General features: G+C 38.7%; 1 protein-coding gene across 1 annotated transcript; it reads right to left on the bottom strand.

The window, feature by feature from the left end:
• Positions 1–534: 534 nt before the first annotated feature.
• Positions 535–21,600, bottom strand: PSMA6 (proteasome 20S subunit alpha 6). Its single transcript, XM_052659716.1, has 7 exons — positions 21,421–21,600; positions 7,761–7,855; positions 7,303–7,384; positions 6,425–6,580; positions 3,884–4,062; positions 2,547–2,641; positions 535–764 (listed from the first exon to the last, which is right to left on the bottom strand). The coding sequence occupies exons 1-7, from the start codon at positions 21,494–21,496 to the stop codon at positions 707–709; spliced, it is 741 nt and encodes a 246-aa protein (XP_052515676.1). The 5' UTR covers positions 21,497–21,600; the 3' UTR covers positions 535–706.
• Positions 21,601–23,565: the final 1,965 nt, after the last annotated feature.

Genomic DNA, 23,565 nt, shown 5'->3' with positions numbered 1-23,565 from the left:
GGAGAAGGAAATGGTAATCCATTCCAGTATTCTTGCCTGGAAAATCCCATGGACAGAAGGGCCTGGTAGGCTACAGTCCATGGGGTTGCAAAGTTGGACAAGACTAAGCTACTAACCACATACTTACATAAAAAGAGCAGAAATACTGGTTCTTATTGAGTATAGATTAAATGTGTACCCCAACTACTGAAGATCAATAATGCTAATCATTTTACTATAGTTAAAACCTCCAATGGTACTTGGAATTCAAGTTCAGGAATGAATGAGGAATTGTAAAAAAGACGGCTTCCCATGCCAAGTAACTACAGTCAGAGCAAGTTTTGAAACCAGAGTTTTAGTTTGTGATTTATTAATTATGCCATACTAGCTACAGTTTAAATATCTGGCTATTAAATTCCTTAAGCCAAAGAAACGTGGATCTCTCAACAAAGATGAATAAAAACTACCATGTGAAGGTGGTGAACATTTATTTACTAGTCTGCACGTACCAAAGACTTAATACTCTAAATCTGAGGTAAAAAAGACAGGAGGCGATTATTTTCCAAAAGCATTGGTTTTATTTATACAGACAGAGTCCTAACCATGTCAGTGGCAGCAAGAGTGGGAGAAGTTCCTTTTTCAATCGAGGGGCCCCCAAAATGTTGGTCTGTTGTTACCAAACACACAGGCAAGTGGCGTCACGGATTTGGTAAACTAACTACAGTGTCTAGTCTCTCTCTGCTAGAGCAACAAGGTGAGCGTCAATCTCTGCTTCTGTCAGAATCCTGGAAGGCAAAGGGAAAAAAACCCCACAACTATTTACTTTTTGAAAACCTTTTATTATGCAAAATAAACACCACACACACACAAAAGTAGGATAGCAACGACCTCTTGTGTACCTATCTCCCAATTTGATAGGTTGATACCCACCTGATTCCAGATTTAGGAAGATGCCCTGGAGGAGGGCATGGCAACCCACTCCAGTGTTCTTGCCTGGAGAATCCCATGGACAGAGGAGCCTTGCGGGCTACAGTCCACAGGGTTGCACAGACACAACTGAAGTGACTTTGTATGCATGCAAGTGGTTTATACAGTTGTTTATGCTTATTATTTAAATACTATCTAGCTATTATTTATATATGTAAGTATATATATATATTCTATTTATTATTTAAATACTATCAATTTATAAATGATACAAGAGTTTTCTGAAGACATAGGCTCTTTGGTTTCTTATTTAACTAGTAGATGAAAATAAAGACTTGAAAGGTTATAGAAGGGTCTCAGAATAGAACAAAAGAACTGGAGGTCCTTTAGAGAAATTGCTCCTGCTGGAATTTTACTGCTTTAAGAAAAAAAAAAAGAAAGGAAAAAAAAAAGGCAACCTTTTCCTCCAGGGGATAAAGGGAATTCAATTATGTTTTTTTAAAAAGTTCCATAAATTTTTTTCAAATCTTTCAAGTTTATATCACTTATCCGAAGGCAACAAAAAGGACAAACTAGAAAAATGTATTAACGAAGCTCTGAAAGGTCTGGTTAAGCTTAGTTTACTACTTTTGTTTCCCAGCCCTAACCTTGACATGTGTTTTAAAAATTCTGACCTAAGAGTAGATACACGTAACAGTTAACGTGCCTTCTAGCAGGTTCTCTGCATCTGTGATTTAACAGAAACATTCTCTATTCACAAGAGTATCCAGGTTCATGGTAAAAGTAAACCACCTCACAGATTTGCTGGGAGGATTAAGTGAGCTGATAACATGTTAAGCACCCAGTACAGATTTGACTCATGGAAGCTCTGAGTAAGAACAGACAAGCATTCAGTCCAGCATCAGATATTCAATTAGCTGTATGCAAAATCTGGGGGTTTCAAAGATGCCCAGATAGGGTCTGATGTACATCAGTATTTCATATTGTTCTTCAAAGCTTCATTTAAATAACCACTAAATAATCAAAGCTCCATCTGAAAACTACTAGTTTGGAGCTGAATTTCTATTGGCTTTAAGCTAAAATAAGAAAAACACTTATACTTACTTTACTCCTTATATAAAGGAGGTTATTATACATCACCTCTGGTATTAGGTATAAAATAAATAAAGTGAGAAAAAAAGCAGTTATGTCTTTTAAGGAGACATCCAATAAGTTTTAAAACAGACCTCTCAGGACCTCGCTGATGGTCCAGTGGTTAAGATTCCACCTTGCAATGCAAGGGGACGCAGGTCCAATCCCTGATGGGGAACTAAATCCCACAGGCTGCGGAGCAACTAAGCCTGTGAGCCGCAACTACCAAGCCTGTGAGCTCCGGAGCCCACACACAACCACAGTGTGCAACAAGGATGCTGCGTGCTGCAACCAAGATCCGACGCAGTTAAACAAATAGTAAAATAAACGACAATAACAACAAAACCAGATCTCTCAGGTGCTGGGGAAAAAACCCAACTCTCGTTCAAAAAAGTGGTTTTTCTTCAAGTTATAGGACAAATGAACCAACACACCTCTGCCTTTCTACACTAGAATTTATCACTTGGCAAACTTCCTTAAGTACCCAGCCAACAATAAATATATCTCACCTGAATTTAGGATTTTCGACTGTAACTACTCCAACTTCTATTTCTGAAGGTTTGAAATCAATTGATAGAACAGTAGACAGGCATGTAATCGCAGTCTGAAAAAAAGTATCAATATTTAAAATAATATAGAATTTTTCAGAGATTCCAAGATTTTTCTCATCCTAGTCTTATTCAACTCATGAATTAACCACAAGCTATTCATTTTTTAGGTGGTAGTTCAACAGCCACACAGATTGCTTAATTCTAAGATGCTGCCTGCCAATAACAAACTTGTTTATACCAAGTTGAGCTATAAATGAAAGGCGTCTCACAAGAAAAATAGGGTGATTAAGACAAAACAGTCTGTTTACCTGATGATCACTACATGCCAGACAATATACTCAGCACTTGGAGTGAGATGCGGAGAGGATAAAGATGAATACAGCCTTCTTTTAAGCAATTTACAGTGATAACACTTTAAGAATGTTTTAAGTGGCTTTGTACGTGATGTGATTAATTCATTCACATAACTATAAATTGCAATTTAAAAAAGGGACCTTAAGAGACATTTAGACACTACCTCCCACATAAGAATGAGATTCACATTTCCTGTTAGTATATGATAATACTGCCAACCATACATAAAATTATTAGATGATAATTTTTCCTTTCTTGTTTATCAGAATCATGTTAGTCTTCAGAATTGCTGTATCCCAGACCTTCTTTTCAACAGTTCACTAAAATTTTGTTTTTAACTTCTTGGCAATAAATAAGAAGCTTCTTTAGTCTAAGGTTACTAAGTACTTGTATAAGAATTTTGGCTTGTCCTGTCAATTTAAAACTTTCCAATCATAACCAACAATCTCCTCAAGAATACTGCTTAATGCTGACTCTAGGCATTTCAGTTATGATTTCTCTGTCAAGTCCTCCTGTGAGCATTCTATTTTACTATGAAGATATCTGCTTCCCTGAAAACTTGGTGTGTGACTGCTTTTCTTTTAGGGCCGTAAGAGCAATATTACTGACTCAACTTTCTCACTTCTGCTTCCAGTTAGCTTAAGTCTAATTTGAATCACAGCCATGCAGGTTTTCGGCCTGGTCCTGACTTGATTCTCATTTATATTTTCCCATTTTATGTGTTTTGCTGAAAGCAGTCTAAAATACAGTATGAGACAGAGAATTAGATGAATAAAGCAGTCCTCACTGTTCCCATGTGACACCAATTTTACTATTAACCTGACAAACTTGGATATCATGAATATCCCAGGAATAGCTTATAAAGATTGTCAATTATGCAATGATCTTCATTATTCTATATAGCATTAAAAAAAAAGGTCAGCTCCTTTCAGTTAACTTACTTCCACTGTCTGTTCAAAGGTCCAGTCAAATTTCTTCTTTACTTTTTTTTCAAGGAAGCTGGTTGACTCAGTTTGTTTAACTCCTGCTGCAGTTGCTTTAAACCCACAGTAGTAACCTGCAGGATCACACTTGTACACCTGAGGGCCTTGCTCTTCATCTATACCAATTAAAATCATACCTAAACAGAAAGAAAGACCCTCATTAAATATCTTCAACTTTCATACAACCAGATTCCGTCTCTCTTGGTGTTGTCACGTATCTGTTAATCATTACTCTGGCTATTTTAGGATATATACATATATGTAATTCCTGAGAACAGGTTTTTCAATGTGACAGATAGTAAGTGCTCAGTAAATGTGGAAATTAAATGATGTTATATAGAAAAGGCAACTGATGAAAGCAAATAAAATCAAGTTAGCCGACTTCATAATTCTTTAAAAAAATTTTTTTTAATGTTTTGCTTTAAGAAAACTAGTAACAAAACATAATTTATCACCACAGATAAATTAGGTAATAAATCTCCACTTTGCAAAAGGTTTTATCACAGATTTTTAAAAGGTCTGAATGATCAGAAATATAACATATAATTTTCTAATCCCTGCTATTACCTAAAGCATGTTCCTCTGAACCCCAACCTCTCAAGATGTTAACTGGTCAGATAAATTTGGAAAATAGACTTTTCACATATTATTTTTAGAAAATATACAAAAGCATATTAAGTGTTCTAAAATCTTCTGCTGTAAGCTGATCTACTTTACCTCAATAGTTCTTAAATTTATTTGCTCACAGAATACTTTTTTAAATTTAGGAACTACCTATTAAGGTTCCAGAGAACTGTATGGAACTCACCTGGGGGAATGCTGGCACTAAGTGAAATAAACCTAGGGACTAGTTGCTCACCTCTATCTGTAATGCCCCTCTTTGTTACTGTTGATATATATTCCTGTACTAGTCAGTAAAAACCAAATTCTAAATTCTGTACACATAACGTATTATAAATGTTATTATAATGACATACAATTAAGATAAACACCACTGCCAAACTTCTCTCTACTCAGCAGAACAGGTAACAAAGTATTTAAAGAAGGGCTTAACCCCATCTGAACCTTTTTAATATAGTGTCTTATGTTATCCATAACATTTCTTTACATTTTATACTTGACATACAATAGAAAGTACCAAGGACACCACAAAAGAGATACCCACTTACTGCCTGGGGGGTGGGGGTGGTGGTTAGTTAACACTTCCTTACTCCAGATGAGCAGGGTTTAACACATAATAAGGAACAGAAGGGCAATCAAGGCAAAAGAAACACACACAAAGGGACACAAAAGGTCAGGATACACCCAGGACAAAATACATGGACAGAAAGATCCATGTATTACAGTAGCTTCAGGAGAAAGAAATGCAGCACAAGAAAGAAGCAACTTGGGAATAAACTGTAAGGGACCCTGCACATCATATTAACAACAAAACAACAAAACTCTAGGATGACAACTCAGGTAGCAATATGGAACAGTCTAGGAAAGAGTAAGAAGGGAGAAAGGTGGTAAAATAGGTGGCAAAGGCAAGAGACGATGGAAAAGTGACACAGGAGGCGGAAGGGCCAGGTATTCTGCAGTAAAGCTTGACAGTCTGACTAAATAGAAGGCCAGGGAAGGTGAGGTGGGGGGAGGAAAAAAGTTGAGGATGAGAGTAGGAAAACAGCAATGATTTCGAGTTTGAAGTATCTGTGGGACATGAAGGAAGAGACTGGGATAAAGCTAATGAGGGAGTGACTGGCATATAGATGAGACAGTAAAGTAAAGCCAAGAAAGCGGATGAGATTACCCAGACCAAACAAAGAGGACAGAAGGACCAAGGAGAGAAATCCGATGAACAACATTTAAGGGACCAGTAGACAAGGATAAACTAAGGAAAGTGAGGAGGCGGAGGAGAAGAGTATCACTGAAGAAATGAAGGGAGACTTTTTAAAGTAATAGGTCAATCATTACACTGACTGCTTTAATTCTCATAAATAAATGACATGCTGTCTGAAACAGTCATGTTGAATTTTCCAGGCTAACTTATTCCATTAAGTTTAAATCAATAAATCTTATTTCTCTCCCAATAAAAATTTACTTGTTTTTTAAAAGAAGAAATTTATTCTTCTTTATACGACTATAAAGCATATAAAATATAAAGTATATGAATCACAGGCCTATGTGTGTGAGCCTGAATCTTTAGGGTGGTCAAAAGAAACAACTACAATGTTAAGATGCCTAATTTAGGCATTTTCACTGAACCAGTAATCTGGAGTTGCAGTGGAATCTCACTACAAAAGCCTAATTGTGTCTCATGTTTAAACGTAGTGCCTAAAAGACTGCTGTGAAACCTATCCTTCCAACACCCATTTGTTATAAAGAGTTTTCTCACCCTTCATAATTTTCCAAACCACATGTTCAAAACCCAAGTCTTACTGAAATAACTTTCTTAATGTATGTTCTCTAAAAAACAATCTGAATTCATTAATTACTTGGGAGACTTCTTTGCATACTTACAACAACCAAGAGGCCTCATTTCAGCATTCTGTGTGTAGACCTGAGAAATATCAGCGATTCTTTTACACAGCATGTCCACGGGAATTTCGTAACCATACTTGTATTTCCAATTAGCTGCCTCATAGCGTGCCCTCTGTACCTGGGATCTACTGTCAGCTTAGAGCATAAGAAACAAAGGTTTATTTCAGGAGAAGGAAAGAATGAACCTGAAAGCCAGGTAACTGTCCCAACATATGCACGCATCTCATTATGACTTAAGGAAACCAGAAGCGGTCCACAATGGCTTTTTCTCCCACCAACATACAGTGAATGACTCAGCAATAAGTATGTGACAAAAAAGGAAAAGAATGTGAAAGACGAAGTCCTATACATAGCTCTGCTCTTTTTGCTGAACTCTCCATCAGCCATCACAATAATTTCTAGAAGTGTCTAATCATCTCCCAAAGAACAAGGTATAAGGAGAAAGAATAAGGTTTCTCTCCACCTTTTTGTAGGCTTGAATGTTCCCTTGATTTCAGAAAACAGAAACCCAAAGTTATTTTCACAATTGTCACCCACTTCTAACCAGTGTCACGATCACCAGGTTTGAGATATACTGACTTATGTCCTCTTAAATTTTAATCATATCATAGATGAAATAACTTAATAAACCATTTCATAGATAAAATCAATCATTTTTGAGAGGGCCTTCGCTCAGTTTCCCTGAGAGCAGCATAGGTATCTAATTCTATTAAACTTACGGTTTCAAAAACGCACACAATACTCTGAAGACTGATACTAGCCTTGGAAGATTGCAAATCAGATATGCATGGAAGCCTTTTAAAATTAAAAATAATGTGAAGAAAATAACAAATCTAAGTAAGTATCAAGCCAGTCACCTGTCATTCCTGTCATCACACAGCCAATGTTTTCAGTTATCTTGAATAAGTGAGTCACTGTGCTGGAATCCAGTAATTTGTCCTAAAGAACAAACCAAGATAATTAAAAAAAAAAAAAAATCACAGGTCTCTGTGTAGTGATAAAAAAACATTATGGAATTATAACAATGAACTATAAATGTCTTCTGTTCATTTTACAGTTAAAACCAAAAAAAAAAAAAATGGAGGTGTGGATACTACCCTATTTTCCTTTTTAAGATGATATGTTTTCCGTGGGCAAGAACTTTAGCTCACCAAAGTGTGTTCTGAGGTGCCTGAAGACAAAAGACCTAGGAATGCCATTGTGCTTATAAAAATAACATCAACATATACAGATAATAATATACCCTTGTACAAACTCATGAGACATTCTTACACTGCATTCTGCAACAAGTACCTATCTGGGCAGTACTACTTACAGGTACTTTCTTCTGTGTGACAATCACTGCACAGTCTTTCCCTCTGACAGCTACTGATGTAAGGCCACCCTGGTTAATAGCCTTAAAAGCATATTCTGGAAAATAGAACAGTTTTTTAAAAATGTAAAATAAATGATCATAGATCCATGCAACTGAGTAATAAACAGTTATTAAAAATAAACAGCTTGATTAACATGGAATGCCATCTAAGATACACAAAATCAAAATAATAATGATAATAATAAACCATGATTAAACCAACTGTATTTCTTTTCATTTTGATCATTTTCATCAGGAGCACACCACCAAATTTCCAATAAACAATTTTTATCATATCATATCTTTATCAATTGTTTTATCATTTAAAAAATCTTTTATAGCCGTTATTCCTACCACATTTGGTTTTTCTGGGTCAACTTTGGATGCTCTACATTTTCTCAAGATTTACTATTTCTGTTAACTTTTGGTCAATAACTAATTGACTGTATGCAGCTTTAATTGCTGTTAGATTACTCTGTCTTTTTTACCCTCTCTACCAAGTTGAAAATTTCTGGATCATGTTTTTTGCAACTTGCACTTTACCTACACTATTGGATTCTTTAGTTTATCTATAACAAACTACAGCTTGTGCACTTCTCTAGTTGCTGTCAAACCACTCCCACTTTAAAACAGCTGATCAAAGTGATTTATAAAAACTAACTACTTTGCTACCAGGTGGTTTAGCTGAGACTGCCTATGGAGAGCAGAATTACAGATGAGACTATCCCTTTCAACGTTATTTATTTCTGTAATATTTAAACTTAATAAAAACATATTTTGTAATCAGGAAAACTGCAACAAAATTTAATATATGCTCACTGTAGAAAATACAGAGGAAATATAGAAGAAAAAAAATCACTCACTACTTCAGTTGTTATTTACATCTGACACATAATAAATGCTTTCAAAATTCTGTCAAGTATTACTCTGCACACCAGGTCTGAGGCCTGGTCTCATTTGGTTCAAAAAGCCACTGGTGATGAGGCTCATCTAAGGAAGATATTACCTATGACACCAAAGAATTTCCTTTAATAGGAGCTGTGATAAAAATCCTTTATCAAATTATAATAACTTGTTTTTACCATCTCATTATACCACAAATAATTTCTAAAATATGTTTCATAATGCTTCTCAGTTCTGTTTCTCATATGGTCAATAAAGTCTGTACCAGATCAATCCTCCAGACAAACTATAAACTCTAGCCAAAACAATAACTGCCCAAAGATACCAGAGAGAGGCCCAAAGTACACAGATTCCAGAGAGGGAGTTAGTGCCTGAAGAAGGGAATGGAGTGGGGTCAACCTCCCTTTTTCGTGACTTATAGCTTGCCTGCAGGCCCCAGTCTGGGCTAAACATCCACAGAAAATTCAGTCCTTCTGACCTGTAGAGCTAGAGAAAAGCTTGGGGGTGTAATCACAGCTGCTGGAGAATGAGGGAGAAGAAAGGAGAGAGGGAGAGCCTCAGTGTCTTTATTGCCCAAATCTCTGGCTGATTCCATAACCACACATAACAAAAGACAGACTCCAAGCATCTTAGCTGGGATAAAAGAATTAAGGTTAGATTTAAGCTGCCATCAATTAACTGCCTGCTCGAAGGAGGAACATAACAAAATCCAGTCTTTACTACCCAACATTTACAAATGCCCAGGATATAATCCAGAATTGCTCAACATACTAAAAAAGGAAACAAACGAAACATAGTTAAATGTGATCTACTTATAGGAGACCAACCCTGAGATGATCCAGATGATCCAAGTTATTAAAACTATGTTCAGTGACATAATAAAAATATTCAAGATGAAGTAAGAAATCTCAGTAAAGTACAAAAGAACCAAGTAGAAATTACAAAACTAAAAAATACATTTAAAATTTAAAAATTCACCAAATGGACTTAACTGCAGAATGGAGATAATATAGCAAAGAGTATGAAAAATGAATCAAAGTACACTTTTTGTTTTTTGCCTTGCTACATGACAATGTGGGATCCAGTTCCTGGACTAGGTATAGAATCCACGCCCCTGCAGTGGAAGCACAGAGTCCTAACCGGTGGTCCACCAGGGAATTCCCTACCCAATTTTAAACAAGAGAAAACAGGTTTAAAAACACAAGTCTGCAGATTAATATCAACAGGTATAAGTGTGTTTAACTGGAGAGGAAAGAATGAGACCCAAAACAGAAACAAACAAACATTTGAGAAATAATGGTTAAAATGTTCCAAATTTGGCAGAAGACATAAAATTCCATATTGAAGATCCAGCAAACTCCAAGCAGGATAAATAAAAAGAAACCTGACTCATTACAGTCAAATTCCTGAAAATCAAAATCAGAGAAAACTTTGAGAACAGAGAAAAGGAACAGATTATATACAAGAGAACAATGATTTAAACTCCATGGATTTCACCTGAAGATAGTGGAACATCCTTAAATTGTGGAAAGAAAAACCATCAATTCAGAATTCTATTTTCAACAAAAACATCCTTCAAGAATGAAAGTAAAATAGACACTTTCAGATCTGCAACAAAAATGCTAAAAGAAGTTCTCTGGGCTGAAAGAAAATAGTACCAAGAGAAAACTCCAATCTTTAGAAATGAGAAACATCAAAAAATGGTAAATATCTGGATAAATATAAAAGACTTATTTTATTCTCTTTAATTCTTTAAAAATACATAACAAAAATTATAACATTTATGGAGTTTGTAAAATATGGAGATGTATTACTTATAGAAGGAAAGGGAGTAAGTTGACTTACAATGTTTTAAGGCTTGTACATTTTGTGTGAAATGATAAACATTAACTCTAAGAAAGATGGGAAGAAGTTAAGCATATATATTGTAATCCTTAAAACAAGACTAAAAAATGCTAAGATGCAGCCAAAAGGCTAATAGATTAAAATGAAATCCCCAAAACCGTTCAAATAATCAAAAAGAAGGCAAGGGAGGAGGTAATGAGGAAAAAACAAGCAAACAAAACAGAGACAAACAGAAATAAATAAAATGATGTTAAAATCTAACCATGTCAAAAAGAGAGAAATCTAACCATGTTGACAATTACATTAAATGTTAATAGATGAAATACTCCAATGAAAAGCATAAACTGTCAGAACGGATAAAAAAGCAAGACTCAAAATATATGCTGACAACCGGAGACACACTTTTCAAAATGGATGAAAAAAGTCAATTAGCCTGGGATGGAGTGGGCACACAGGGGAAATGGATGGTATTGCAAAGTGCTAGAAACCCTATATTTTGGAAATTTTTTAAATTTGAAAATTTCAAACCTTATTTCTAAATAATCCATAGGTCCAAGAAGTCATCACAAAGGAAATTTTAAAATATTTTGAACTGAATAGTAATGGTAAAATATAACAAAACTTGTAGGTTGCAGCTCAAAGTGTTCAGAGGGAATTTTACCACTATGGTGGATGGATCCTAAGGTGGCCTCCTCTCAACAATACCTGCCTCCTGCTGTTCACATCTCTGTGTAATCCCCTTTCCTGAGTATGGGCAAAATCTCTAACTCCCTTCTAACTGAATACGTCAAAGGTGATGGGATGGCATCTTCCTGATTACATTATATAAGACTATCTTGCTAGCAGACTCACTCTAGACCTTCTTCCTGCTGGACTGGTAAGTGGCTCCAAGGCAAGAACCACTGGTGGCCTCTGGTGAAGTCAGTCAGTCAGAAAGCGACTAGGGCCCCCAGTTCTACACTGCAAACCTAAGTTTCTATTTTAAGAAGCTAGAAAAAGGCAAAATAAAACCAAATTAGAAAAAACAAATAATAAAGATCAGAAATCAATGAAATAGACATAAAAGAGGACATGAGCAAAGTCAAAAATTGATTGTTTGAACTAATTCCTAGAACCTGCAAACATTACCATGTATAGCTTCTTTCCCCCCAAAATACTCTCTGTACACATGATTAAGTTAATCTTGAGATGGGGAGATTATTCTGGTGGTCTCTAAATGCATTCCTATGTATCCTTATTAAGAGAGACAGATGGAAATTTTACACACAGAGAGAAGAAGGTGCTATGAAGGAGGAGCAGAGAGATTTGCAAATGCTGGTCTTGAAGATAAGAGGGATGGAGCAGGAGCCACAAGCCAAGAAATCCTGGTAGCCTCTCGAAGTGGACAAGACAAGGGAAGCATTCTTCCCTAGAGCCTCCAGAGACAGAATGGCCCTGCCTGACACTCTGATCTTGGTCCAATGATACAGATTTTAGACTTCTGGCTTCCACAACTGTGACAGAATAAATTTCTGTTGTTTTAAGCAACCAGGTTTGTACTAATTTGTTATAGCAGCCACAGGAAACTAATAAAAACCTCTAGCCATACTAACTAGAAAATGAGAGAATACAAATGAGCAGTTAGTTATCAGTAATAAAATGATTATCACTATAGATACTACAGAGATAAATATTAGGAACAACCTTTTCTATACAGATGTATATCTGGGTCTAATAACTGGATCACTATCCTTGATCTCACTTAATTCCAGTACATTTTCAATTGCCAGCTGTTACTACCTGATTGTTCAGAACACAATTTTGGCCTAAAAAATATTCTGTCTATGGGTGTTTTTGTTTAGTTACTAAGTCGTGTCTGACTCTTTTGCAGCCCCGTGGACTGTAGCCTGCCAGACTCCTCTGTTCATGATATTTCCCAGGCAAGAATACTGGAGTGGGTTGCCATTTTCTTCTCCAGGGGATCATCCCAACCCAGGGATTGAACCAGCATCTCCTGTACTGGGAGGCAGATTCTTTATCACTGAGCCATGTGGGAAGCCTGTCTATGGATATGGAAGGCTATTAGTTTGCAATTTTACCATCTCTCCTCTTACGATGTACTTTTTGCTTCTTCAAGTCCTCTCTGGACTGCCCTATCACTCTTATTTCCACCTAGCTAAAAAAACCTAAAGCCTGTCCTTCCCCTCAGGTGTCCCATGGATAAGTATCCCATCCATAAGTATCCATGGAAAGTATCCATTTCCCATGGATACTTTCTCTGATTGTCCTAGAAGGGATTCTTCAACACTTTCTCTAAATTTCCATAGCATTTCCTATTTCACTAGAAATTTTAGCATTTTCAACTGTGTTACTTCCCCCTCCACCACCAGACTGCATAGTCAAAGTAGGAACCAAGGAGCTTTAAAATTGCATTTGCAACCAGTAGACACTAAGTCAAAGGTTGGCCATGGATCCAATCCAGCTTACTCAAATTGGTTTAGAATACACAGTTTTCTAGGAAAATTTTAATTAACTAAAAGTTGGATAAAATAAAAGCAGGATTATTTTTTCTTAGAAAACAATTCTCGTATCATTTGACCCTCACAGCAACTGTTCAGCAGAGCATAAATCATTTAGGGCTGACATGTGTTCTGCAGTTTTTCACAGTTCCCATCACTCCTCCTCCTGGCTCACCAGCTGGTTTCACTCATGTGCATTACTTACCTGTTCTGCTTAAATAATGCAAAACATAAAAAGCCACAAAGGAAAAGAGCTATGGCTCTCACCACATATTAAAATTTGCTCCCACAAAATATAAAAACAGTTTTTACGTATAAAAAATGTTTCTCAACAGAGAATGTGCCTATGAATTAGCAAAGATCCACTAAAGGGGTCCTAGTCCTCTCTTCCTCTCTCTATAGACTACTGCTGTCCAACAGAACTTTCTGTGATGAAGCCACTGTTCTATATTTGCACGATCCAATATAATAGGCAATAGCCACGTGTGACTACTGAGCACCTGAAATATGGCTAGTGCATCTGAGAAACTGAATTTTTAAAGTTCTTAGTTAAGAATATCATTCCTGGACTTGCCTGGTGGTCTAGTAGTTGAGACTCCACACTTCTACAATAGGGGGCTCAGGGTCAATCCCTGGCTAGGAAACTAGGATCCCATGAGATGTGGGCCCCCCCAAAAATTCCTGCTATTTATCTCCTACTTTTCTGTCTCCTTCACTGCTTCCATCTCTTCAGCTGGCTCCTTAAATACTGGTATCCCCAAGGATTCTATCACTTCTCCCTATCACTGGGTGATTTTCCTATATAATCACTACTACCTGTCATTTTTAGCTCTGAACTTATATTTGTAAATGCTCATTTCTCCCACAGGCATGGCTGAGATTAAATAACTCTTGGGCTTCCCAGGTGGTGCAGTGGTGAAGAATTCGCCCTGCCAATGCAGGAGACTCGGGTATGATCTCTGGGTCGGGAAGATCCCCTGGAGAAGGACGTGGCAACCCGCTTCAGTATTCTTGCCTGGGAAATGTCATGGTCAGAGGAGCCTGGTGGGCTGCAGTCCATGGGGTCACAAAGAGTCGGACTGAGCATGCACGCAGGTATCTCTGCAAATCTGCTTCTTATAGTTATCTCAGATTACCAACCACTCAAGTTTTCAAGCTGCAAACCTGGGTATCATTCTTGACTCTTCACTTTCCTCTTATCAGAGAAATGTCCACTCTTGTATCTAGGATTTGCTTTAAAATATTCCAGCAGAGAGGGCTAAGTGTTTGAGATTGACAAATGACAACTGAGATTGACAAATGCGGACAGTCATTAAAGCTGGGTTATGAATACATGTGTCATTGTACTATTCTACCTACTTTTGTTGGTATGGATTACTGGAACAACCCTCTCCAAAATGGTCTTCCTGTCATCTGTCCCTTTCTATTCTTAACTCTAATTCTATACCCAACTCTTCTGCTATCTTACTTAATAATCTTGTTCTTAACGATTTTTACTGGATATGTCCAAAATCCATGGGACAAAGTCCAAACTGTAGTATGACATCCAAATCTTTTCAAAATTTTGCTACAATCTTTTTCCAGTTGTCACTGTCTGCTCCAGCTACACCTGACTAACCAATACACAGGTCTCCCTAAGTTTCCTTATCTAATCTTCATGTAAATCAATTTATCTCCTCTAAGGAAACATTCCTGGCTCTCTCTGTCAGTGTCACTTCCTAAACCCTTCTCTGTACCAATATTTTGGTACTTACCATGTGGCATTACAGTGTAATTTTCAGTAAGATTTTGTGTAAATGAATCCCCATTATAACACTACCACCAGCATAAAATAAGCTATAAAGACACACGCTGTACAGCACAGGGAATATAGCCAATATTTCATAACAATTATAAATGGGGTATAATGTTTAAAGGTTGTGAATTACTATGTTGCACACTTGAAACTTATATAATATTGTACATCAACTATACTACAATTTAAAAAAAAACACCACCATAAAATATATTAATTTCTATAAAAATGGAAACTGTCACGTAAAGAATTTAGAGACAGTAATTAAAAAGAAACACTGGTAGGGTAAAAGTAGTATCAGTTTACAACAGAGGAGAGCATGAAGGCCAATTAAAAAACAGAAGTTTATAGGCAGTATTTAAAAGGTATATTTAGTTTTGAGTCAGAATTCAAATGTCAAAAACAGTAATTAAACACTTTATTTCCATCACTAAAAATTTTGCTTTTTGGATGAATTTCAGAAACTTACAAAACTAGCAAACACTGTTATGCTGATCTCAGTAATCTGTTTTTGAATGTCCAAGATTATGCAAGAAAAGAACTGATAGCCCATTTCTTATTTTTTAAATAGGAAAAATTATAATGGATTATAGTTCATCTCAAATCCTCAATTTCTTAATCTTTAATTTAAATACATAATTAGTTACCAGTATATATGTGTGTGTGTATATATATTAGGTTGAACCACATGAAAGAGCTAGTTTTACAGGTAAAAAGCAGTCAAACACCAGCAGGTTCAGAGGGCTCAATCTAACAACAAACCGTTAAGTTAGAATGAAAACTGCATCCTTGATTATAAATAAACAGTTAATAAACAGTTGTCTGTATATAGAGACCTCTTTCCACAGTAATCTCTCTTATACATTTTGCTTCCTCCCCTACAATTTTCCCCAACACTTTCCAACTTTTCCAGGACCGAGTTGTATAACATTAGGAAAAAACAAGGGCTAAATATAAAAGGTACTGTGACAAAATGTTCAGGACAAGCACACAATGCCCGACAGCGGCTCACAATAGGAGCTGCTGGTGCGATGCTAGCAACAGCAGAGATGCACATCCCATTTATGGGCACTCACTGCGAAGCATCTACAGGTGATTCTGAAATTCTGATAATTAACGGAATGTAAGCCAAGATTTTTCACCCATAATTTTGTCTAAAACACTGTACTGAGATGGAAACTAAATTTTTGGTGGTGATCATGATGTAGTATGTTGTACACACAAACTTATATAATGTTATAAGCCAATGTTACTGCAATAAAAAACAAATCTAAACTTAAATTTCAAAAAAGAATGCAGCCTCCTTGTGATTTTCAGCCTGTGTGACCCTAAGCCTACCAGACTTCTAACTTACAAAACTGGGAGAAAATAAATAGATGTTGTCTAAAAACAAACAAAAACCTGTGCTGAATTCTGGAAAATATTTTTCCCCATATTAACACTGGCTGGAAAAATATGGCTCCTACATTCTTTGAAGTTTGCTTATCAAAAAAATAAGAGGTGTTCTACTGGGATAAGGCAGGTATTCTGCATGATATGTCAACATCCAATTTGAATGCTGTACAACTAGAATCTTATCGTTAAAGACTTTTTTTGAAACTGCCATTCTGTCTTTCCCTAACCTTTAAACTTAAGCAGGAAGTGCTTCTCATTTCACAGTGCCTCCTAATATTACATTCCTCAAAATGGTGATTTTTCAAGCATGTGGGGTCATTAAAAATATTGGTGGTGTGTGTGTGGGGAGGAGCGTGTGTATGTGGGAGGGCAGATATAAGGTTGAAAACATAGCAGAGTTTGATCCCATGACTTTTTTGTATACTTTTAATATGTGGAAAATTCTGAAAGAGATGGGCATACCAGACCACCTGACCTGCCTCTTGAGAAACCTATATGCAGGTCAGGAAGCAACAGTTAGAACTGGACGTGGAACAAGACGCTGTTTCCAAATAGGAAAAGGAGTACGTCAAGGCTGGATATTATCACCCTGCTTATTTAACTTATATGCAGAGTACATCATGAAAAATGCTGGGCTGGAAGAAGCACAAGCTGGAATCAAGATTGCCGGGAGAAATATCAATAACCTCAGATATGCAGATGGCACCACCCTTATGGCAGAAAATGAAGAACTAGAGTCGCTTGATGAAAGTGAAAGAGGAGAGTGAAAAAGTCGGCTTAAAGCTCAACATTTGGAAAACTAAGATCATGGCAACTGGTCCCATCACTTCATGGCAAATAGATGGGGAAACAGTGGAAACAGTGAGAGACTTTATTTTTTGGGGCTTCAAAATCATTGCAGATGGTGATTGCAGCCATGAAATTAAAAGACGCTTACTCCTTGGAAGGAAAGTTACGACCAACCTATACAGCATATCAAAAAGCAGAGACATTACTTTGTCAACAAAGGTCTGTCTAGTCAAGGTTACGGTTTTTCCAGTGGTCATGTATGGATGTGAGAGTTGGACTATAAAGAAAGCTGAGTGCTGAAGAATTGATGCTTTTGAACTGTGGTGTTGGAGAAGACTCTTGAGAGTCCCCTGGACTGCAAGGAGATCCAACCAGTCCATCCTAAAGGAGATCAGTCCTGGGTGTTCATTCAGTTCAGTCACTCAGTCATGTCCAGCTCTCTGCGACCCCATGAATCACAGCATGCCAGGCCTCCCTGTCTATCACCAACTCCCGGAGTTCACTCAGATTCACGTCCATCGAGTCAGTGACGCCATCCAGCCATCTCATCCTCTGTTGTCCCCTTCTCCTCCTGCCACCAATCCCTCCCAGCATCAGAGTCTTTTCCAATGAGTCAACTCTTCGCATGAGGTGGCCAAAGTACTGGAGTTTCAGCTTCAGCATCATTCCCTCCAAAGAAATCCTAGGAAACTCCAATACTTTTGCCACCTGATACAAAGAGCTGACTCACTGGAAAAGACCCTGATGTTAGGAAAGATTGAGGGTAGGAGGAGAATGGGACAACAGAGGATGAGATGGTTGGATGGCATCACTGACTCAAGGGACATGGGTTTGGGTGGACTCCGGGAGTTGGTGATGGACCAGGAGCCCTGGCGTGCTGTGGTTCATTGGGGTCGCAAAGAGTCAGACACGATTGAGTGACTAAACTGAAATGAACTGAATATGTATGTATTTATGAATATATATATATACACACACATAAATATGTATGTATGTATACATTTAATTTCAAATCAGATCCAAGGACGGCATGACAAGTCTGGGTTGAGAAACACTACTTTGAAACAAGAATTCTTATGATTATTGTTACTTTTTGGCTCCACCGAGTCTGGGTCGTGGCACACAGGCTCTTTAGTTGAGGCATGTAGACTCTTAGTTGCGGCATATGGGATGTAGTTCCTTGACCAGGGATTGAACCCAGGCCCCCAGCACTGGGAGCATGGAGTCTAAGCTATTGAATCACCAGGGAAGTCCCCAAAACAAGAATTTTTTTTTTTTAAACATTAAAGGAGGCAAACAGTAAGTAAGTGCATTTACTTGTGAAACTCCTGAGGTAAAAAAATTTCCATTTTTATCAGCCATGGGGGTGAGGGATTTTAACAGCATTCCTCACAGAAACATTTACTGACTGTTTATTAATACTATGTGACAGACACTAAGTGCTTTACATCTATAGGTAAATGGGATATATTCTACATATGTAGTATATGTAAAATTCTATACTTCCTCTAGTTGGTGTGGAGTTAGGATTCCCCAGGAATCCTGGCTTCAATTCACACTTTCACTTTCTAGATTAGAAAACCATCCTCTCCAGTCTGTCTCTACCAGTCCATTTCTTTCCTGTTTCTTATCAGCATGCTCCCTTCTCAGGAACAACCAGGCAGTGCTCACTTCACCTGAGAGGCAAATTCAAGTGACTGCTTCCATCTCCCTTGCCAGACATATTCAGCAAAAAGGCAGAAGACAGGGGCTCTAAAGTAGCCAGGCTTATGGACCTATTTCCCCACTGATAACATATGAAATTCCTGAAGTTGGATTTCAAAGCCAAATACTCTTTATATAGCTCTACAGTTTACACACCCCCCCCATCTTGAACACATTAAGAGAAAATTTTCAACAATTATTAAAGTGTACAGGTAAAAATAAAAAATTTCCCTACTCCTTGAGAACAAACACCATCAACAGTTTATGATTATAATTAAGATTATAACTTTAAACTTATATCTGTATTTTTCTAAACGTATCAACTTTAGACCACATTTATCTTTTGAATCCCAACTACAGAAGATGAGGAACATCTTTAATCCTTTCCACTCCCTTGTCATCTCCCTATTTTTCCACTGTCAGCCATTAACAATTTGCACTCTGTCTTACATGTTTTGTCTTGGGCAGATTCTAAAGTTTAGAAACTAACAAACAATATTCATAACATTGTGACGATGTATGTATATTTCATTAGAGAATCAAGCATGGATGGACCATAAAAGAAACAGTCCATGTCTGCAGAGCTACTATCTAACAGACCACACACACACACAAAGGCCAAAGAATCAAACAAAAAATAACATTTACTGAGAACTTAATACTGTGCTAAGCACTATACATATATTACTTTATTTAATCCTCAAAACCAACACAAAAGGGAGGAATTATTAGGCCAACTATGAAAACAGAAACTAAGGCTACAGTTGTATCACTTGCCCAGGTGAGGACTATCTATGAAGCAGAGCAGGAATTTGTATGTAGTTATGGCTCCAGGGCCTGAACTCTTCACCACTATACTGCTTAATCATACTATTCTTTCACTTTCCCTTTCCTGCTGCTGCTAAGTCACTAAGTCATGTCCGACTGTGTGCGACCCCATAGACAGCAGCCCACCAGGGCCCCCCCCGCCCCCATCCCTGGGATTCTCCAGGCAAGAATACTGGAGTGGGTTGCCATTTCCTTCTCCAATGCATTAAAGTGAAAAGTGAAAGTGAAGTCGCTCAGTGTCCAACTCCTCGCACACCATGGACTGCAGCCTACCAGGCTCCTCTGTCCATGGGATTTTCCAGGCAAGAGTACTGGAGTGGGGTGCCATTGCCTTCTCCGTTCCCTTTCCTAGCAATGCCTAATCAGTGCTGCCCTGAGTTGCAGAGGGAGTTAGCTACAAAGACAAAGCTTAGGGAGTTAGCTAATAACAGACAAAGCTTAAAGTTATTCTGTCTAGATAGATATTTAACCTGTTCTGAATTGCATGCTCTATTCTAAGTCTTTTTAAACTATTAAAATGACACCATATTCAGCCTTTCAACTCACCAAATCTGGGAAGCATTAAAGCCTATTGCTGGACTTTACAATACAGTATACAAAAGTCTACTTTAAGTTACTTTCCCTGTTGGCATATTAAAAACCATGAAATAGAACATTCAAAGCACAGCCAATACAGAAGTCTTTAAAACTCAGGAATGAAAATTTTAAAACGAAACTTCCTTGAAGATACAGTTATTATGTCTGTTTCATCTTAGATCATATTTTTCAACTGGGAATGAGTTAGAAGGGTTAGCAAATTACCCTATATGATGTTGCTTCTTGCTACATTATATCCAGTGTGTAGCCATAAAGTAGTCTGGTTTCATTCCAAGTTACCTTTATTTCTAACATTTACACTGTGAAGAGAACCTCCTTTATAGGCCAACTCCCTCCTTATGATTTCCAAGCACAGACGATCACTGACCTCACCAAGGCACTGGGGTACTAAATTCACTCAAAAAGAAAACCATCACCGGCCAGTTGTAAACCAGGTTCTCCTAATACTGACTTCTCCAATCACAGCCTAAACCCTGATACCTTTTTGATCCACCAAAATGTACTGCTATACTGAATAACTACTTTAGGGTTTATCTCCAGTGAAGCTGTTCTTCAAGAAACAGCTAGTTCACTATACCTCACCTACAGTTCAGAACCAACTTTTAAATTACAGTAGCACCCAATCAGACGTGGGTTAAGACAGGATGTTAGTTTCAAGAGCAGCTCTAGAGCTGATCGCCACTCATCCCGTCTACCAGTTTTTCACAGATGTCCTGAACTCCAGTAATTTGTTATTTGGCACTTTTTATCCATTTGTTTACGTATGTCACTGCCTTTAAGCCGCGAGCTTCAATATAAGTGAGGGTGTGACATCTTTGCGTCCCCTAGGACCAGCACAACGTCTGACACACAGAGGTTCTGAAAGTCTACGTGTAATTAACCACAGGACCAAGAAGTCTATACTGCAAAGGAAAACGAAGAGGAAACGTTTTCACTAGATGGTTAAGGAATCAATTACCCTTTAGATGGCTACAGACGTTGGGCCCATTCAGGCTAAACAGCCATACCTTCCTGTAACTCTTTATAGTGACCAGGCAATGCGGCCGCTTGCCCAGGAAAGCCCGAGACCTTCCGCCTTCAGGCTCCCATCCCAGCCTGCGGATAGCAGTGGGAACATCAAGGGACCTCGACATGGACTCGGCCCTCTTCCAGTCCCAGCTCAGGCCACGCTTCAGCCCGGGACTGAACGCCGGCCGCGTCTTCCTGCTGCAGGCCGTACCATGACAGAGCAATTCGAGTGGACCAAAGGCAAACGCGATTCACTCACCTACTTGGTAGAGCCGCCCCTCGGGAGAAAAAATGGTAATGTGCCGGTCAAAACCAGCGCTGGAACCTCGGGACATGGTGCACCACTATTCCAAGCACAATCTCGGGCCCCTTAGCTCCCGCACCAGGCATACAAGCCCCTCCGGAAGTTGCTACGACTGTTTCCGGGGCATCGGCGGGCTTCTTCCGCTCTTGCGCACCGAAGTTAAGACCCCAGCGCGGAGAGAGCTCCAAGGCCCCGCCTCTGGTGGGGGTGGGGAAGAGCGGGTTCTTCGACTTGAGCTTGCGCCAGCCCCACGTGTGGGCGGCTTGAAGATTGCAGGTGAGGTTCGGCTTGTGGCGGTTTAGAGCTTTCATCTGGAGAATGAATTGACTGTAGCAAGAGCAAAAAAGTCTTCCGGGGCCTCGAGTAGTGATTTGCCTCTCTGATCGCGTATTGAAGTCTTCCGTTAGTTTGGGTACCTGTGTATCTAGCCTGGATGTGGCTTGCTGGCGTTCTTAATCTGTTTACCCACTGGCTTTCTTCCTTCCTTCCTTCAACTGGAGTATAGTTGCTTTTACATTGCTGTGTCAGTTTCGCTGTACTGCAAAGTCAATTAGCCATACGTATACATATATCCCCTCCTTCTTGGATTTCCTTCCCATTTAGGTCACCACAGAGCACCAGGTAGACCGTGCCTGTGCCGTACAGTAGGGACTCATTAGTTATCTACTTTATACACAGTGAAAAAAGTGAAAGAGAAGTCGCTCGGTTGTGTCCGACTCTTTGCGACTCTTTGCGACCCCATGGACTGTAGCCTACCAGGCTCCTCAGTCCATGGAATTTTCCAGGCAAGAATACTGGAGTGGGTTGCCATTTCCTTCTCCAGGGGATCTTCCCAACCCAGGGATTGAACCCAGGTCTCCCGCATTGCAGGCAGACGCTTTACCGTCTGAGCCACCAGGGAAGCAATATACACAGTAGTAGTGTATATATGTCAGTGCCAGTCTTAATTCATCCCACTCCCCTCCCTCACCCTTTGGTATCCATAGCTTAGTTCTCTATGTCTGTGTCTCAGGTTCTGCTTAACAAGATCATCTTTACCATTTTCCTATTTCCACATAAAGGGCGTTAATATACAATATTCGTTTTCCTCTTTCTGACTTCATTCTGACAGTCTCTAGGTTCATCCACGTTTCTGCACATGACAAGTTTCTATCCAACCACTGTCTTTCCTGCTATGAGAGGGAGAAATAAATGGATCGCAGCTGCTCTGGCAATGAAAGTGAAGTCGTTCAGTCATGTCCGACTCTTTGCAACCCGACTGTAGCCTATGAGACTTCTCCATCCATGGGATTTTCCAGGCAAGAGTACTGGAGTGGGTTGCCATTTCCTTCTCCAGGGAATCTTCCTGACCCAGGGTTTGAACCCAGGTCTCCTGCATTGCAGGCAGATGTTTTATCCTCTGAGCCACCAGGGAAGCCCCGGCAGTAGCCAGTTAATTTTAGGTACAGAAGGGAGAGGGTGTTGCTAGCCACTCCAGAGCAGAATTTTATTCTGGCCAGGTAAGATCTTCCTTTGGCCAGGAGCTCTGGACAGTTTTGTCTTAAAAGTGGAACTGAAGTTGAAATATTCGTGTAATAGGGCTTCCTGATGGCTCAGTTGGTATAAAGAACCTGCCTGCAATGCAGGAGACCTAGGTACAGATCCCTGGGTCTGGAAGATCCTCTGGAGAAGGGAATGGCTACCCACTCCAGTATTTTTGCCTGGAGAATTCCATGGACAGAGGAGCCTAGTGGGCTATAGTCCACAGAATTACAAAGAATTGGACACAACTGAGCGGTTAACAATAGGAAACATAGGTGTAATAAAGGAATCAGTAGCCTTGATTGATAATGAACAAGAACTGAAGGGACAAGGCTCAAAGCAGGCTTGTGGTAGATCAAGTAATGAGAATAATTTCCAAACAGGCAAGTTAGCTCTGGGAGAACAGCAAGTGACTTCTGAAACTGTAAAATGTGCCTGTTTTGACCTACCCCAAGATACACACTTCTATTTAGTGACTGTAAAATGCAAACCAGGTGTTAAACTAGTGTAGCTGGCCAAACAGCTTGTGTACCAGGAAAGCCAGGTATAACAAGAGTCTGGCACTTCAATACCAGTTGC

This window comes from Budorcas taxicolor, chromosome 21 (assembly GCF_023091745.1).
Source record: "Budorcas taxicolor isolate Tak-1 chromosome 21, Takin1.1, whole genome shotgun sequence".
Taxonomy (NCBI): Eukaryota; Metazoa; Chordata; class Mammalia; order Artiodactyla; family Bovidae; genus Budorcas; species Budorcas taxicolor.
The sequence above is the reverse complement of the archived record's forward strand: the minus strand, read 5'-3'. Positions and strand labels throughout refer to the sequence as shown.